This window comes from Mytilus galloprovincialis, chromosome 12 (assembly GCF_965363235.1).
Source record: "Mytilus galloprovincialis chromosome 12, xbMytGall1.hap1.1, whole genome shotgun sequence".
Lineage (NCBI taxonomy): Eukaryota > Metazoa > Mollusca > Bivalvia > Mytilida > Mytilidae > Mytilus > Mytilus galloprovincialis.
This window is the reverse complement of record NC_134849.1, coordinates 59,770,981-59,790,081: the sequence shown is the minus strand read 5'-3', so window position 1 is coordinate 59,790,081 and position 19,101 is coordinate 59,770,981. Positions and strand designations below refer to the sequence as shown.

The 19,101-nt window shown below is 33.8% G+C and overlaps 2 protein-coding genes across 4 annotated transcripts in view; both read left to right on the top strand.

Annotated features, from left to right (window-relative positions):
* LOC143054433 (ficolin-2-like) overlaps positions 1–19,101 on the top strand; it is a 218,519-nt gene that overhangs the window by 84,684 nt on the left and 114,734 nt on the right. The gene's annotated exons all lie outside the window — the stretch shown is intronic.
* Positions 1–19,101, top strand: part of LOC143054430 (uncharacterized) — a 76,418-nt gene that overhangs the window by 14,614 nt on the left and 42,703 nt on the right. For both annotated transcript variants that reach the window (XM_076227435.1, XM_076227434.1), the window contains one exon: positions 61–112. In XM_076227435.1, coding sequence (XP_076083550.1) covers positions 61–112 — 52 coding nt within the window. The remainder of the gene's footprint in view (positions 1–60; positions 113–19,101) is intronic.

Genomic DNA, 19,101 nt, shown 5'->3' with positions numbered 1-19,101 from the left:
ATAGTGCAACAAGTGACATGAGTAAAGATATATTCATAGTGCATATTCCTAATTTTTCAGACTGTCATGTCAGAGAAATCTTCAGGCGTGACTGCTGGACTAGGGATAGAAGGTAATTTTCTTAAACTTTATTTCATCATTAGTTTACTATTACTCTAGGAATTGCAGAATAACAACATGTTTTTTTTTTATACGACATCATGCAGTTAACTGTAATGTATTGATGAGATTAATCACTATAAAAGATAACTTGGAGCTATAGTGTTAGCAGCTTTCCAATATATATATGAAATACATGACATAGCAAGTACCATCAAATATATGGTCTTCTATACGATGCTATAATACATGTTTATTCGTACTTTGCAATTACAAGCAATATTCTACTTTACTTGAATTATTTCCCCAAGAAAAAAGGTAGCCATTGTACAGACGACACGCTGACATAATAGCTGTTAGAAAACAATTATTTTTGTCTCACCTGTGACCTTAGTCATAGAAAGTGAGACATAACACTCCAATCATGTCATGCATCAGTCATCAAGGTAAAGCTTCCGTTGTCAAGTCCGTTTGTAGACGACACACTGACAAAATAGCTGTTAGAAAACATTTATTTTTGTCTAACCTGTGACCTTAGTCATAGAAAGTGAGACATAACACTCCAATCATGTCATGCATCAGTCATCAAGGTAAAGCTTCCGTTGTCAAGTCCGTTTGTACAGACGGCACACTGACATTATAGCTGTTAGAAAACATTTATTTTTGTCTCACCTGTGACCTAAGTCATAGAAAGTGAGACATAACACTCCAATCATGTCATGCATCAGTCATCAAGGTGAAGCTTTTGTTGTCAAGTCCTTTTCTAAGATACTATAAACAGTATGTAAACAATATTTGATGTATAGAATTGTAAGATGAACTTGTCTGTCTGGCAGCTTTCATCTGACCATGATCTCATCTTCATGGTTCATTGGTCAATGTCGAGTTTTTTTTTAGTCTGTTTCTTGGATCCTGTAAGCAATAGGTCAACTATATTTTGTATTCAAGATCATGATGGTAAGGTGAACAAGTCTGTCTGGCATAATTCATCTGACCTTGACCTCATTTTCATAAGTCATTGGTCAATGTAATGTTTGCAAAGTTAAGTCTCTTTCTTAGATACATTGTAGTTTAAGCAATAGATTAACTATATATTTGGACTTGGAGTATGGAATGATTTCAAGTTGTACTTATCATATATCTGTTCATCTGACCCTCACTTCATTTTCACGTTTCACTGGTCAATGTTTAGTTTTCATAGTAAGACCTGTTTCTCAGAAACTACTAGCATTAGGTGATCTATATTTGGTATTTGAAATGTCACAGTGTATGCATGGTGTTCATTAATTTCATCGCAGTAAGCCAGACAGGTATTAATATCTAGTGGCAGTGTCATAAACTATTTGTATCAAGATTTATATTTTGGAAGGAAGAAGACCTAGATGCTTTATACCTTGTATGCAGATACCTTATGTTGCAAAGTTTCCGTCTGTTATATGCCCATTGTCCTTGACCTCATTTTCATGGTTCAGCGACTGCTTGAAAAAAGATATTAGTTTTTTTTCTCGTGTGAATTTGTCACTTATTTTTAGTAATAGGATAACTATATTCAGGGATGATTCCACTTTATAGTTTAGGGCCGCTTAACGGCCCTTAAATCGGCCAGCGGCCCCCCCAAAAAAATTTTAAATATAAATTCCCAATAAAAAAAAGGAAAAATAAAACAAAAATCGGTATTTCCGGAAAAGTTTCCGTCACCGATTACGGCAACAATAATTTTTCATAGTTTGTCGTCAAAACGTAGTAAAATCCGAATAAGAATGCTGACTGTGATCGCATTTTATTAACAACGATTTCATTATGTCAACATGAGGTAAACAATTTTAGCGACCGGATTCAATTGAAGTTAAAATGATTAGACTTCAGGTTTGCGTTTTTCTGTATACTGTATTTTAAGAATTCTATCTGCTATCATTTTCAAGTTTACTATCCACGGTGGTCACATAGTTTATTAAAAAGAGAGGGTCTGTATACTATATCAATGACCACCATGGTATCCACGGCGGTCACATAGTTTATTAAATAGAGAGGGTCTGTATACTACATCAATGACCACCATGGATCGATTAGTAAATTTAAAATTGAAAGTAAATACACTATATTTATATAGTAATGAATGTTCATAATATACAGATAAGCCCTAAAATTATTCAAGTGAACTTTTGATACCTTTTCTGAAATTCTCCAGTTATTAAATCTTTTACAAAATTCATTGATTACAAAAAAAGAAGATGTGGTATGATAGCCATGTTGAGACAACTCTCCACGAGAGACCAAAATGACACAGAAATTAACAACTATAGGTTAACGTACGACCTTCAACAACGAGCAAAGCCCATACAGCATACTCAGCTTTAAAAGGCCCCGAACTGACAAGATAACACAATCCAAACCAGAAAACTAGCGGCCTTATTCATGTACAAAAAATTAACGAAAAACAAATATGTAACACATAAACAAACGACAACCACTGAATTACAGGCTCCTAACTTAAATGTTCAGAACATACTCAATGTATTATGTTCATATTGAAATTGATAGAAAACCAAAAATTGGGAATTTTGGAAATAAAGGAGGAGGGATATAAAAAAAACATTTTCCTGTTGCCAATAACCTATGACTTATGATACTTTTGCTGAAATTCCCCACTAAATGTATTATGTTCATATTGAAATTGATAGAAAACCAAAATTGGGAATTTTGGAAATAAAGGAGGAGGGATAAAAAAAAAACACATTTTCCTGTCCCCAATAACCTTTGACTTATGATACTTTTGCTGAAATTTTTTACATAATTCTTCCAACAACACTTTACAAACTTTCAACTACGCTCTGAATGCCCGCGATTTCGCGGGTGTGTTTTAGTATATATTACAGTTATAAGATATCTTATATATTGTGGGATAATTTGAAATCGAATAAATAGCTAAACGGCTTGCCATAGGTTTATGTTATCTGGTACTTTTGGTATATATGTTTTTGTAATAGGCCTTGTTTACCAAAGTTAAGATGATAATGCATCATATGCAATGATATTCATGTATTACAACTTCCCTGGTCTGAATCCAATAATTTCTTCAATCAGTGTACAGATGAAATTAACTTAATATTCATTTTCCATATTTACAGGAAAATTATATTATTTCGTCTTAGATTGTATGCATAAAAAAATCCCAATTGGGATAAAAAATCCCAATTTGATATTCAAGGGACCCATTTGAAAACACCTGGAATCATCCCTGATATTTGGTATATGGGTTCCTTCTAACGTCTACATGTTCATCAAACAGGATTAACCTGACCTCGACCTCAATTCATGGATCAGAGATCAAGGTTAAAGGCACGTGGTTAGGTCCATTTCTTAGATATTACAAGCAGCAGGTCAACTATATGTGGTGTATGTAATGATTGTAAGGGGTATATGTCAGACTGGCAGGTTTTCATTTGACCTTGACCTCATTTTTATGGTTCATTGTTATTTTTGTCTCGCCTTGAAGTTGACGGAGTCAAAAAGCGAGACATAGGTATGCTGTTTCCGGCGTCGGTGGCGGTGGCTGCGACGGCGACTGCGTCAACAACTTATTAGTTTGTGATTAGGTCTAGTTAATATGGTGAACGGCAAGTGATAGGTCAATCATATTTGGTATGCAGTTGTATAGGCATTGGCACATCTCATTTCCATGGAGATTATTTGGCCCTGCCCCCTCAGTCATGGTGTATTGACTTCAAAACTTTTGCTTATTTTTAATGTATTAGTTTGAGATTAGGTCAGTTTATGGGGAACCATAAGTGGTAGGTCAATGATATTTGGTATGCAGTTGTATAAGCATTGGCAAAACTCCTCATGGAGATAGTTTGGCTCCGCCCCCTTAGACATGGTCTATTGACTTTGAATTTTTTTCTTATTTATCATAATCATGTATTAGTTTGTGATTAGGCCAGTTCAAGGGGTACCATTAGTGGTAGGCCAATGTTAATTGCTATTCAGTTGTTTAAGCTTTGGCACATATAATTTCCATGGAGAATATTTGGCCTTGACCCCCAGTCACAGTCTAATGACTTTGAAACTTATCTCACTTTACATTTATTAGTTTGTGATTTGATCAGTTTAAGGAGGCTCGAGGGTATAAAAATTTCAGAAAAAATTAAACATTTGTTTTTCACTACAAATTTTATTTATTACCTTTTGTAGTTGTTACTTTATCATATGGTACAAAAATCATTCAAAACAATCAATTCGTGTTGGCCCCAGATGACATTTAAAATGTGTACATCATTGAAAAAGTTCCAAATTATCTCCCTTTGGTGGAAAAATGCCCTTTTTTGGCTTTAAAATTGATATATCTTTTTTAACTCATCGGTGACATATATTTTTTAATATAATTTCCATATAAGCTGTACTTAAACTAAATTATTGTAAAATTTGAGCGATTTCTGTAATAAATTTCTTTTTTTATTTCGATAATACCTATATTTCTCCTATTACTTCAACCACCTTTACAAAAATGTATGCTTCTTTCGAAGGCAGATTGTGAGCGCAAATGAACGGTGACCCCACTTTTTTATTTTAATTTTCTATTAACTATAAGATAAAGTTCATTTATAGAAAAATATAGAGAAATCCTATATAAATGATTTAGACCCGCGAACCCCCTTAAGATGAACTGCTTATAAGTCAATGATATTTGACTTTGAAACTTTTACATAGTTTACAAGTTAATGTTTGTATTTACATTTGTGAACGACTTATAATAAGTCAATGGTATTTGGTATGCAGTTGTATTAGCATTGGCACATTTCATTTACATGGAGATTGTTTAGCCATATAACTCAGTCATGGTTCATTGACTTTGAATATTTGCAAAAAGTGTGTAAGATGTTAGAGTATTGCTATTTGGATTTCAACATTTGCATAATCAAAATTACAAAGAGGCGAGATATATCTCTGTGATAACAGTTTATTTTATCTTTTGGTCAGTTTTTCAAGTACTGTATGCATGGTATGCAATAGGTGAACTATATTTGGTGTATGGAATGATTGTAAGTTGTACATGTCTGTCTAGCTGGTGTCATCTGACCTTGACCTCATTTTCATGGTTCATTGATCAATGTTAAGTTTTTGTGTTTCAAGTACTGTAAGCAATAAGTCAACTATATTTGGTTTATGGAATCTATACTATTAAACGAGAAGACCTCATTTTGTGTGTCGCTAATCGTCCTTCCCCAATAAATTAATCATCATGCCTCAGTGTCCTATAGGTACCATGCATAGTCGCATTCTTATGATTATTCAGTTTGTGTTATTTTTGGAGAAAAGTGAAGAAAAAGACGTCCGGATATAGTTTCCGTTATCAGATCGACTTATAAGTCAAACCCAAGACTTCCGATATTAAACTTTAAAAGAGCGGGTAAGGGATTATTTTCGTGCAACGTGTTTTGCCATTTTTTATTTCACGTTCAGCCGTGAAAAAGATTCGTTATTCATCGTGTTTCGTGAAATCGATAAAAAGATCAATGTGCAAGAAATTTTTAATTGTTCTTTCATCGTGAAATGACAATTTTATTTTGCGTTCTTCCGTGCATCTGATACCCTCCTTTACTCCCCTCTTTAAACATGATTTTCAAAATTACTCGGGGAAAGGACAATATATTTTCGCGTTATTCTGCATGTATACTATGATTAATATAGCAGTGATCGCCGTGGAGAAGAAACTAGGAAAATACACTTTATTTGTATTATATGTATGTTCATAGTATACAAAACTTGACACGAAAATCATGGAATTTAACAGCAAGCCAAGAAATAACGGACTTTGGAAAAAATGGAGAGGGCTTAAAATATTTTCCTGTCTCCATGTGCCTATGACTTACTTTGATACCTTTTCTGAAATTCTCCAGACAAAATCTTTTACAAAAATTCATCCTACAATAGTTTACATACTTTCAACCAAGCTCTAAATGCCCGCGATTCAATAGCGGATGTGTTCTAGTGATTATAAGGTGCGCATGTCTGTCTGGCTGGTGTCATCTGATTTTGACCTCATATTTATGGTTCTTTGGTAAATGTTAAGTTTTAGTGTTTTGGTCTGTTTTTAGCTCACCTGGCCCAAAGGGCCAAGTGAGCTTTTATCATCACTTGGCGTCCGGCGTCATCCGGCGACCGTAGTCTTTAACTTTTACAACAATCTTCTCCTCTGAAACTACTGGGCCAAATTTAACCAAACATGGCCAAAATCATTATTAGGGTATCTAGTTTAAAAATTGTGTCCGGTGACCTGGCCAAGATGGCCACCATGGCTAAAAATAGAACATAGGGATAAAATGCAGTTTTTGGCTTATAACACAAAAATCAAAGCATTTAGAGCAAATCTGACAAGGGATAAGATTGTTTATCAGGTCAAGATCTATCTGCCCTGAAATGTTCAGATGAATCAGACAACCCGTTGTTAGGTTGCTGCCCCTGAATTGGTAATTTTAAGGAAATTTTGCTGTTTTTGGTTATTATCATGAATATTATTATACGACCGCAAATTTTGAAAAAATTTTCGTCGTATATTGCTATCACGTTGGCGTCTGCGTCGTCGTCGTCGTCGTCGTCGTCGTCCGGCGTCCGAATACTTTTAGTTTTCGCACTCTAACTTTAGTAAAAGTGAATAGAAATCTATGAAATTTTAACACAAGGTTAATGACCATAAAAGGAAGGTTGGTATTGATTTTGGGAGTTTTGGTCCCAACATTTTAGGAATAAGGGGCCAAAAAGGGCCCAAATAAGCATTTTCTTGGTTTTCGCACCATAACTTTAGTTTAAGTTAATAGAAATCTATGAAATTTTGACACAAGGTTTATGACCACAAAAGAAAGATTGGGATTGATTTTGGGAGTTTTGGTTTCAATAGTTTAGGAATAAGGGGCCAATAAAGGGCCCAAATAAGCATTTTTCTTGGTTTTTGCACAATAACCTTAGGTTAAGTAAATGGCAATCTATGAAATTTAAACACAATGTTTATGACCACAAAAGGAAGGTTGGTATTTATTTTGGGAGTTTAGGACCCAACAGATTAGGAATTAGGGGCCAAAAAGGGACCCAAATAAGCATTTTTCTTGGTTTTCGCACTATAATGTTAGTATAAGTAAATACAAATCTATGAAATTTAAACACAAGGCTTATGACCATAAAAGGAAGGTTGGTATTGATTTTGGGAGTTTTGGTCCCAACAGTTTAGGAAAAAGGGGCCCAAAGGGTCCAAAATTAAACTTTGTTTGATTTCATCAAAATTGAATAATTGGGGTTCTTTGATATGCCGAATCTAACTGTATATGTAGATTCTCAACTTTTGGTCCCGTTTTCAAATTGGTCTACATTAAGGTCCAAAGGGTCCAAAATTAAACTTAGTTTGATTTTGACAAAAAATGAATCGGTTGGGTTCTTTGATATGTTGAATCTAAAAATGTACTTAGATTCTTGATTATTGAAGTTTTTTTGGTCCAGTTTTCAAATTGGTCTACATTAAGGTCCAAAGGGTCCAAAATTAAACTTTGTTTGATTTCATCAAAAATTGAATCCTTGGGGTTCTTTGATATGCCAAATCTAACTGTGTATGTAGATTCTTCATTTTTGGTCCTGTTTTCAAATTTCAAATTCTACATTAAAGTCCAAAGGGTCCAAAATTAAACTAAGTTTTATTTTAACAAAAATTGAATTCTTGGGCCTCTTTGATATGCTGAATCTAAACATGTACTTAGATTTTTGATTATGGGCCCAGTTTTCAAGTTGGTCCAAATCAGGATCTAAAATTATTATATTAAGTATTGTGCAATAGCAAGTCTTTTCAATTGCACAGTATTGTGCAATGGCAAGAAATATCTAATTGCACAATATTGTGAAATAGCAAATTTTTTTTTAATTAGAGTTATCTTTCTTTGTCCAGAATAGTAAGCAAGAAATATCCTATTTGTGCAATAGCAAGAATTTTTTTTAATTGGAGTTATCTTTCTTTGTCCAGAATCAACTTAAATCTTTGTTATATACAATATACAATGTATATACACTTTTTACTACCAACTGATAAATTTAAATAATCTTTACCATTCAGTGATAACAAGCAGTTTTTTTACATCTTAATATTTTATGATGTATTTAAATGAGTAGTTATTGTTGCAAACTCCATTAGAAATTTGAATTGATATCAGTTTTGAAAAAGGGAAACGGGGATGTGAAAAAAAAGGGGGGGGTTAAATTTTTCTCATTTCAGATTTCATAAATAAAAAGAAAATTTCTTCAATCATTTTTTTGAGAGGATTAATATTCAACAGCATAGTGATTTGCTCAAAGGCAAAAAAACCCTTTTAAGTTCATTAGACCACATTCATTCTGCGTCAGAAACCTATGCTGTGTCAACTATTTAATTTTAGATTTAAAAAGTTTGAAGAAGAAATCTTTAATTGATTTGTAAAATCTTGGCATTTGTTTTGTGTAAAAAAAAACCATGTAATGTCAAAAATTTGATCACAATCCAAATTCAGAGCTGTATCATGCTTGAATGTTTTGTCCATACTTGCCCCAACTGTTCAGGGTTCGACCTCTGCGGTCGTATAAAGCTGCGCCCTGCGGAGCACCTGGTTATAGATAGAGATAAACTGTAAACAGCAAAAATGTTCAGCAAAGTAAGATTTACAAATAAGTCAACAGGACCAAAATGGTCAGTTGACTCCTTTAGGAGTTATTGCCCTTTATAGTCAATTTTTAACCATTTTTTGTAAATCTTAGTTATCTTTTACAAAAATCTTCTCCTCAAACTACTGGGCCAAATTAAACCAAACTTGGCCACAATCATCATTGGGGTATCTAGTTTAAAAATTGTGTCTGGTGACCCGGCCAACCAACCAAGATGGCTACCATGGCTAAAAATAGAACATAGAACATAGGAGTAAAATGCAGTTTTTGGCTTATAACTCAAAAACCAAAGCATTTAGAGCAAATCTGACATGGGGGCAAAATTGTTTATCAGGTCAAGATATATCTGCCCTGAAATTTTAAGACGAATCGGACAACCGGTTGTTTGGTTGCTGCCCCTGAATTGGCAATTTTGAGGAAATTATACCGTTTTTTTGGCTATTATCTTGAATATTATTATAGATAGAGATAAACTGTAAACAGCAATAATGTTCAGCAAAGTAAGATCTACAAATAAGTTAATTTGACTAAAATGGTCAGTTGATCCCCTTTTCAAAGGAGTTATTGCCCTTTATGCCTAAATTAAAATAGTGTTTGTTTGCCCTTTTCGGACCCTATGTTTTGAAACAGGGTAAGTACATTGTAAGTAGGTAAATTATTTTCTTTTTCTTTCCCAAAAAATAACTAAGCTAGGTACATTTTTTGTCATGGGTAGGCAGGTAGGTATAATATTTTATTTTATAGATACAAAATCTGCATGACGTCATTTTTGTCTGTCTTGCTTTTGTTTAAGTATGCTTTTGCTAATAAGTTTTTAGCTCACCTGGCCCGAAGGGCCAAGTGAGCTTTTCCCATCACTTTGCGTCCGGCGTCCGTCGTCCTGCGTCCGTCGTCGTCCGTCGTCGTCCTGCGTCCGTCGTCGTTAACTTTTACAAAAATCTTCTCCTCTGAAACTACTAAGCCAAATTTAATCAAACTTGGCCACAATCATCATTGGGGTATCTAGTTTAAAAAATGTGTCCGGTGACCCCGCCAACCAACCAAGATGGCCGCCATGGCTAAAAATAGAACATAGGGGTAAAATGCAGTTTTTGGCTTATAACTCAAAAACCAAAGCATTTAGAGCAAATCTGACATGGGGTAAAATTGTTTATCAGGTCAAGATCTATCTGCCCAGAAATTTTCAGATGAATCGGACAACCCGTTGATGGGTTGCTGTCCCTGAATTGGTAATTTTATGGAAATTTTGCTGTTTTTGGTTATTATCTTGAATATTATTATAGATAGAGATAAACTGTAAACAGCAATAATGTTCAGCAAAGTTAGATTTACAAATAAGTCAACATGACCGAAATGGTCAGTTGACCCCTTAAGGAGTTATTGCCCTTTATAGTCAATTTTTAACCATTTTTCGTAAATCTTAGTAATCTTTTACAAAAATCTTCTCCTCTGAAACTACTGGGCTAAATTAATCCAAACTTGGCCACAATCATCTTTGGGGTATGTAGTTCAAAAAATGTGTCCGGTGACCCGGCCATCCAACCAAGATGGCTGCCACGGCTAAATATAGGACATAGGGGTAAAATGCAGTTTTTGGCTTATAACTCAAAAATCAAAGCATTTAGAGCAAATCTGACATGGGTTAAAATTGTTTATCAGGTCAAGATCTATCTGCCCAGAAATTTTCAGATGAATCGGACAACCCGTTGATGGGTTGCTGCCCCTGAATTGGTAATTTTATGGAAATTTTGCTGTTTTTGGTTATTATCTTGAATATTATTATAGATAGAGATAAACTGTAAACAGCAATAATGTTCAGCAAAGTTAGATTTACAAATAAGTCAACATGACCGAAATGGTCAGTTGACCCCTTAAGGAGTTATTGCCCTTTATAGTCAATTTTTAACCATTTTTCGTAAATCTTAGTGATCTTTTACAAAAATCTTCTCCTCTGAAACTACTGGGCTAAATTAATCCAAACTTGGCCACAATCATCTTTGGGGTATGTAGTTTAAAAAATGTGTCCGGTGACCCGGCCATCCAACCAAGATGGCTGCCATGGCTAAATATAGGACATAGGGGTAAAATGCAGTTTTTGGCTTATAACTCAAAAATCAAAGCATTTAGAGCAAATCTGACGGAGTGAAATTGTTTATCATGTCAAGATCTATCTGCCCTGAAATTTTCAGATGGATCCGACAACCGGTTGTTGGGTTGCTGCCCCATAATTGGTAATTTTAAGAAAATTTTGACGTTTTTTGTTATTATCTTGAATATTATTATAGATAGAGATAAACTGTAAACAGCAATAATGTACAGCAAAGTAAGACCTAAAGATAAGTCAAACATGACAAAAATGGTCAGTTGACCCCCTAAGGAGTTATTGTCCTTTATAGTCAATTTTTAACAATTTTCATAAAATTTGTAAATTTTTACTAACATTTTCCACTGAAACTACTGGGCCAAGATCATTATAGATAAAGATAATTGTAAGGAGCAAGAATGTTCAGTAAAGTAAGATGTACAAACACATCACCATCACCTAAACACAATTTTGTCATGAATCCATCTGCTTCCTTTGTTTAATATTCACATATACCAAGGTGAGCGACACAGGCTCTTTAGAGCCTCTAGTTTTGGACTATAAGTATAAAGTCCCAGGAAGTTTAGAAAAAAAATTATCATGTGGTCCGAGACCACAATTGTTGTCCCTTGATTTTCGTTGTTCACAAATATAGTCACTATTGTTGACAGTGGGTTACTTGCCATTAATTTTTATACCCCGTCCAAAGAGGGACGAAAGATACCAAAGGGACAGTCAAACTCATAAATCTAAAACAAACTGACAACGCCATGGCTAAAAATGAAAAAGACAAACAGAAAAACAATAGTACACATGACACAACATAGAAAACTAAAGAATAAACAACATGAACCCCACCAAAAACTAGGGGTGGTCTCAGGTGCTCCGGAAGGGTAAGCAGATCCTGCTCCACATGTGGCACCCGTCGTGTTGCTTATGTGATTACAAATCCGGTAAATAGTCTAATTCGGTAGGTCACATTCATGAAAGGGAAGGGGATTGTAGTTACGACGTAAGAAACATATTCGATATCATTTGTGAAACGGTTATTCCATAACGGTCAACCAACTCGTGATGGCGTCCGTAAAATTTACGAAGGGATGATTTCAACTTCACCATTTGGAACTCTTGGTTTAATAGCTTCCTTGTGAGCAGTAACCCTCTATCAAGAAAATCATGATAGGAAATGCAAGCACGGGAATATTGTATCAATTGGGAGATATATACCCTGTATGCAGGTGCTGCTGGAATGTTGCTACTTAGAAATGGAAAGTTCACAATTGGAAAGCTGAAATCATCTCTTTTGTCGTAAAGTTTTGTTTTATGTCTCCATGTTTAATGCCTCAAATTGCAAGTAGGGGGTAAAATTACACTGTAAAGAAATTTGGGTCCAGAATTTTAAAGGAAAGTAGTGATTTGGTCCAGCTGAAAAAGGTTTAAAATTAGCACTTCGGAAGCTGTCAAAAGATTTCAAGACGCCCTAAACATAAAATTGTCCATATTTTGAGTTAGAGCCGATGAAGTTTTCTATAATTTTGATATAATTTGTCCCAAAAGTAGTACAACAGACTGTAAAAGTTTCTTTGAGAAAGCGCAGGTGGGATTTTTTTTATTTTCATTTATGTTCTAAAAGAAATGCACTACGAAATAATTGTGGTCTCGGACCTAAGAGGTGAAATCTGTAAATATAAAATCTGTACTTTGGCAACTTCCCTAAATTATTTGATGGTTTCAATCTGTCAAATAGCATAAAACTAAAGGATTTAAACTTTTATTTTATAGAATTTCTGCAAAAATGACCAATTTTGGCATTTTATGGTCAAAATAGGCATTTTATAGCTTTTTCAATATTGATGCATAAATGGCATCCTGACTTTCTATCTGACAGATTTTCATGTGTCAATATTTGTGTTTCTGTGCCTTTACCTATAGTTCTTTTACTTATTTATGAACTCTGAATCTACAGAAAAGAAGATTATCTCAGACAAAATGTGCAAAATGTGTTGTATAAATGACCCTTGTCTTACCGCCCTGTTTGGATGAAGTCAAAAGTGGGGAGCTTGGTACATAAAATTTGAAGTCCATAACAAAGACCTCACTAAATTTGTATCAAAAGCACTTTACAATGTTTATTGTACCTGTTCCATTTCACATACAATCCTTCTTTTCTTCTGTAGGATAGCAAGTGGTTTAAATATAAGCCTGTTGAGAATAAATTGCATGCAAGTTTTTCCCTGAAAAGACAAAAATCTTTGTATCAGACCATACTGTTTGTAAGAAAGGTTAATTGCAAGAGTCTTTTTTTGCTTAGATTTGTTGTATCATGTCACATGAGTATAGAAAGGATAAAAAAGACACAAGTTTTTATTTCTTATAGCCTCAATATGCATTTTTTAATGTAAATATGTGGCACGGCCTAAACTGACCCTAAATTTTTTCCAGTCTTACTTGGCCTAAGACCCTTTTAAACTAATATGATATATTATTTGTAACTTTTCTTTCCATTTAAAGTACTTTCAATACATATGTAAGGATTATTTATAACCAAAAAGCTTCACAAATTTAAAATTGCTGGAAAATATTACATCTTCATGAAAGGCTCCCCTTCATTGAAAAACCTCAATTTTTAGGCACAGGCTCATATAAATTTGACTTTTGAATAATTATGCCAAGTCTGATAAATCAAATGAGTACTCTATTGCTTTTAGTGTATGATAAATTATATATTAAGGCATTTAAAAAGTATTTTTTGGCAATATTTTAATTTTTAAAGCCCCAAATGTTGATTGTTGATTTTTTTCAATTTTAACGTCAAAATTTTACACGCAAAGATGAGTATTGAACTTAACTTATTTTCTATAATATACATCCTATTGTCATGAAACTTTGTAAGCAGTGTTATAATTCATTAAGCTTTGGTCATACCAAGTTTTTTTAAGATTTGTCAACTCTTTCTATCCTATTAGGTCCGAGACCACAATTGTCGTCCCTTGATTTTCGTTGTTCACAAATATAGTCCCTAGTGTTGACAGTGGGTTACTTGCCATTAATTTTTATACCCCTTTCAAATTTATTTCTCCATGTTTAATGCCTTAAATTGCAAGTAGGGGGGTAAAATTACACCGTAAAGAAATTTGGGTCCAGAATTTTAAAGAAAGTAGTGATTTGGTCCAGCTGAAAAAGGTTTAAAATTAGCACTTCTGAAGCTGTCGAAAGATTTCAAGACGCCCTAAGCATAAATTTGTTCATATTTTGAGTTAGAGCCGATGAAGTTTTCTATAATTTTGATATAATTTGTCCCAAAAGTATATACAACAGACTGTAAAAGTTTCTTTGAGAAAGCGCAGGTGGGATTTTTTTTATTTTCATTTATGTTCTAAAAGAAATGCACTACGAAATAATTGTGGTCTCGGACCATGTAGAATATGAAATTAATTACTACTATTTTGTTTTCAAATATAAAATTACAGGGCTGTGCGGCATATTTTCAACGTTTATATGCCTGGAACTTTTAAGAGTTTTAACTTACACTAATATTCTGTACTACGTACCTTGTACGCTTACCTCGACCTAAAGGTTTTCTGTAAGAGATAACTTTGTCCTGGTAAAATATGTCCGGGGAGACATACATTACTAGAAGAAAATGTCTCTAGAGTGTTTAAATTTTCGTGTGTGCCTGTTTCCAATAAAAATGATACAAGACTCGAAACTCAATTGTCATGTATTTAACATCGCATTTATAAATGATCTGTATGGAAAAACTTTACATATTTTAGATTTTACTGCCAAATATTCTCCACTTTACAGACCTTTGGTTCATGCCAGATATAAATAATATTTCAATGCTGGTCGAAGGCATCGTGAACATAATCATCCTGATCTACGGATCACCAAAGGCCATTCCAACATAGGATACAACGTCCATTTACAAAATATTTTGTACACACGTTGATAATTTTGTATTGGACAAACTTTTTTTTGAATGAACCCTGCTCTTCAAGTATAAAGACACAGAGTAACGTTCGTCATATCATGATTTCAAAGCTTTCAATATCGATTTCAAACGAATGCTTTGAAACTCAAAATGCAAGTGTTCATGTCAAATGCTCACGTGATACCAAACGGACTAGACCTTATAAGGGAAAGATAAAACCCGAGGATTCCGGTAAAAAAGTTTTGAGCGGGAAATACAAATATAAGATTTATTGTAGGAACGGAAAAATAAAATAAAATTAAATATTGCTGATAAATACAAATAAAAGATTTTCAAGTGGAAAGAATTTATAGGGTCGGTCGGTCAAGGGCAAACAAACAATATTTTAATTTACGCCTTATAGTCATTTTTTACCAATTTTTCGTAATTTTTTCTTTTACAAAAATCTTCTCTAAAACTAGTGGTCCAAATTAAACCATACTTGGCCAGAATCATCATTGAGGTATTTAGTTTAAAAAATGTGTGCGATGACCCTGCCAACCAACCAAGATGGCCACCATGGCTAAAAATAGAACATAAGGGTAAAATGTAGATTTTGGCTTATAACTCTGAAACCAGAGCATTAAAAGTAATTCAGACATGGGGGTTAAATTGTTTTGCAAGTCAAGATCTATCTGTCCTAAAATTTTCAGATGAATCCGACAACTGGTTATTTGGTTGCTGCCCCGGCCCTGAATTGGAATTTTTTAAGGAAATTTTGCTGTTTTTGGTTACTATCTTGAATATTATTATAGATAGAGATAAACTGTAAACAGCAATAATGTTCAGCAAAGTAAGATCCACAAATAAGTCAACATGACTTAAAAGGTCAGTTGACCCCTTAAGGAGTTATTGCCCTTTATAGTCAATTTTTAATAATTTTGTAAATTTTGTAAATTTTTTGTAAATTTTAACAAAATATTTTCCTCTGTAACTAATGGACCTGAGTGAAGTTCATTATAAATTGAGATAAATGTAAGAAGCAAGAATGTTCAGTAAAGTATGATCTACAAACACATCACCATCACCAAAAAACAATTTTGTCATGAATCCATCTGTGTCCTTTGTTTAATATGCACATAGACCGAGGTGAGCGACACAGGCTCTTAAGAGCCTCTAGTTTAAGAGACATGTATTGTCGAAATGCGCATCTGGTGCAAGAGAATTGTTACCGTTAATTTTATTAACACTCTTGTGTCTACTTTAATAGATTCAATTAGTTAATATGAAATATTTTAACTGATTAAGTCATCAAAGATGCTCAATTCAAGCTTAAATACTAAAAATCTATCAAATATGCCGTAATATGTAATTTTTCTAATGGCTTTTGTCAAAAATGAAATTGGCCTCATCCATGTTCATCCTCAACTTTATATAAGTTATGTATTATCATCAAATACAACTTACATTTAAATATTAAGAATGAACACAAATGCGGCCACTTCCATTTAAGACGGAAACTGTCTAAAAATTAACTCAAATTCTAAAATTGTAAAGATTTCAGTATTTTAGCATGACTTTATGATGCTAGTGCCTGATACAGCCCATATTTATGTTACCAGGCCTCTACAATAACTTTTTTTTCAACTTGTCTTGTAGGACAAGTACATACCAAAATTTACTTGTCCGAATGAAATTGTTACTTGTCCAAAAAATTTCAATTAAAAGTAACCTTTTTATATTTTTAGTTGATTAAAGGAGCAAAACGAATTTAAACAATATAACAGAATTTGATTTATTTCTTTTAAAATACTTTTCAAATTTATGAGTCAAGTACAACTGCGAAACTAGTCATGTCACCATGGTCACAGGAATTAGGTTCTAGTTTTCATCAATGCCAGTCTCATCAGACTCTAAACATGAGACACCATCTGATAGGCCAATGTACACTCATTGGGTTTGTATCCTGTGTTTTTGTTAAGTTGAAAAAAGCTTATTCAAATGCAATCAATAAAAAGAAGAAGATAAGCCATCATAAGGTCTGCTTGCCAATGAGACAACTCTCTGCAAGAGACCAAATGATACAGAAATTAACAACTACAGGTCACCATATTGCAAGTATTGTTTTTTTGTCGAGCCTGCAACTTTTGTTGCAGAAAGCTCGACATAGGGATAGTGATCCGGCGGCGGCTACGGCGGCGGCGGTGTTAGCTCACTTCTTAAAAGCTATATATTTTAGAAGGTGGAAGACCTGGATGCTTCATATTTTGTATATAGATGCCTCATGTTACGAAGTTTCCGTCAGTCACATGTCCCATGTCCTTGACCTCATTTTCATGGTTCAGTGACCACTTGAAAAAAAAGTTCAGAATTTTTGTAACGTTGAATTCTCTCTTATTATAAGTAATAGGATAACTATATTTGGTATGTGCGTACCTTGCAAGGTCCTCATGCCCGTCAGACAGTTTTCACTTGACCTCGACCTCATTTCATGGATCAGTGAACAAGGTTAAGTTTTGGTGGTCAAGTCCATATCTCAGATACTATAAGCTATAGGGCTAGTATATTTGGTGTATGGAAGGACTGGAAGGTGTACATGTCCAACTGGCAGGTGTCATCTGACCTTGACCTCATTTTCATGGTTCAGTGGTTATAGTTAAGTTTTTGTGTTTTGGTCAGTTTTTCTCATACTTTATGCAATAGGTCTACTATATTTGTTGTATGGAATGATTGTAAGGTGTACATGTCTAGCGGGCAGATGTCATCTGACCTTGACCTCATTTTCATGGTTCAGTGGTCAAAGTTAAGTTTTTAAGTTTTGGTCTTTTTATCTAATATAATATGCCAAAGGTCAACTATATTTGGTGTATGGAAATATATTATGATCTGTATGTCAGTCCCACAGGTTTATTTGACCATGTCAGACCTGAATTGCACGGTTCATTGCACAGTGTTAAGTTTTTGTGTTTTGGTCTATTTTTCTTGAACTATAAGTAATAGGTCAACTATATTTGTTGTATGGAAGCTTTTTAGCTGTACATGTCTGCCTGGCATGGTTCATCTGACCTTGACCTCATTTTCATGGTTCATTGGCCTTTGTTTAGCTATCTTGGTTGATGTTAAGTTTATGTGACAGTTGTGATAAAGCTTTATACTTAGGACTATCAACATAGTATCAATGATTAGTAAAGAAGGCGAGCCATTTCAGTGTGTGCACTCTTGTATATTGTTATCATATTATGACTAAGCTAAAGGTAAATGTCTTATCTTGCAATAAAAATTGAAGTGACAGATTTATTGAAAAAAATCTATTTCTTAAGTGGTGATGATTATAATTAATATTATTAGACAGTTTGAAGTTAATTACATTATTAATAATTATATATGTAATGTTAGAATGCTATGGTAAGCCATAGTTATGTTCAAAGGGAAATAACCCTTCAGATTTTTAGTCCCCTACCGACGAAGTCAAAGGGGACATTAGGTTTGCACTCTGTCCGTCTGTCTGTCCATCCGTCAGTCCAGCAAATCAGTTTTCCAGACTTTTTTTTCATGCTTGAAGATATTGATTTGATATTTAGTGTATTGTTTTATCATGACAAGTTACAGGTCAAGTTCGATTTTCACGATTTTAGCTTTTCTCCTTGTTCAGTTAAAGCCCTTTCCCTAGAATTAAATTTTGTTGAAATACTTATTAATTACTAGATTTCTTTTCAAAGGGAAATAATTCATTTTTTTTCAAAGATTTATAAAAGACATTGTATTCACAAGGCACTTGTCTCAGAATTTTTTCCCTATAGACCTTAGTATATATAACACAAGGTTCTTAACCCTAATTTTGAAAAATGACAGCCGGTTGTGAAATTCAGTTATATGCCGATTTCTTGGTTGTCAACACCGCTAAAACTTGTTATGTCGTATATCTAAATTGATTTTTATACACAATGGTGTATAACACGTCTACTTTTGTTGTCGGAATTATCCGTAGCAATCACACCCAAGTATGTCAATCGTAGATATTTTGTCTACCGACACCAAATTGGAAACACACGTCTCGCAGTAAAAGGTATCTTCACACTCTCTTTATATATCTCGGTTTCCGATTGGTCAAATTCTATGGAAAGGTCTAAATGTTTCTCTGTGTTATCTGATCTTATTACATATCATACGTAAAGTCTAGAGAGAGTCTGAATAACATATAACATAACTGAATCGGAGAACCCGTTGTTCGGTTGCTGCCTCTAAATTGGTAATTTTAAGGAAATTTTGCCGTTTTTGGTTGTTATCTTGAACATTATTATAGATCATGAGGTAAACTCTGAACGGCAATAAT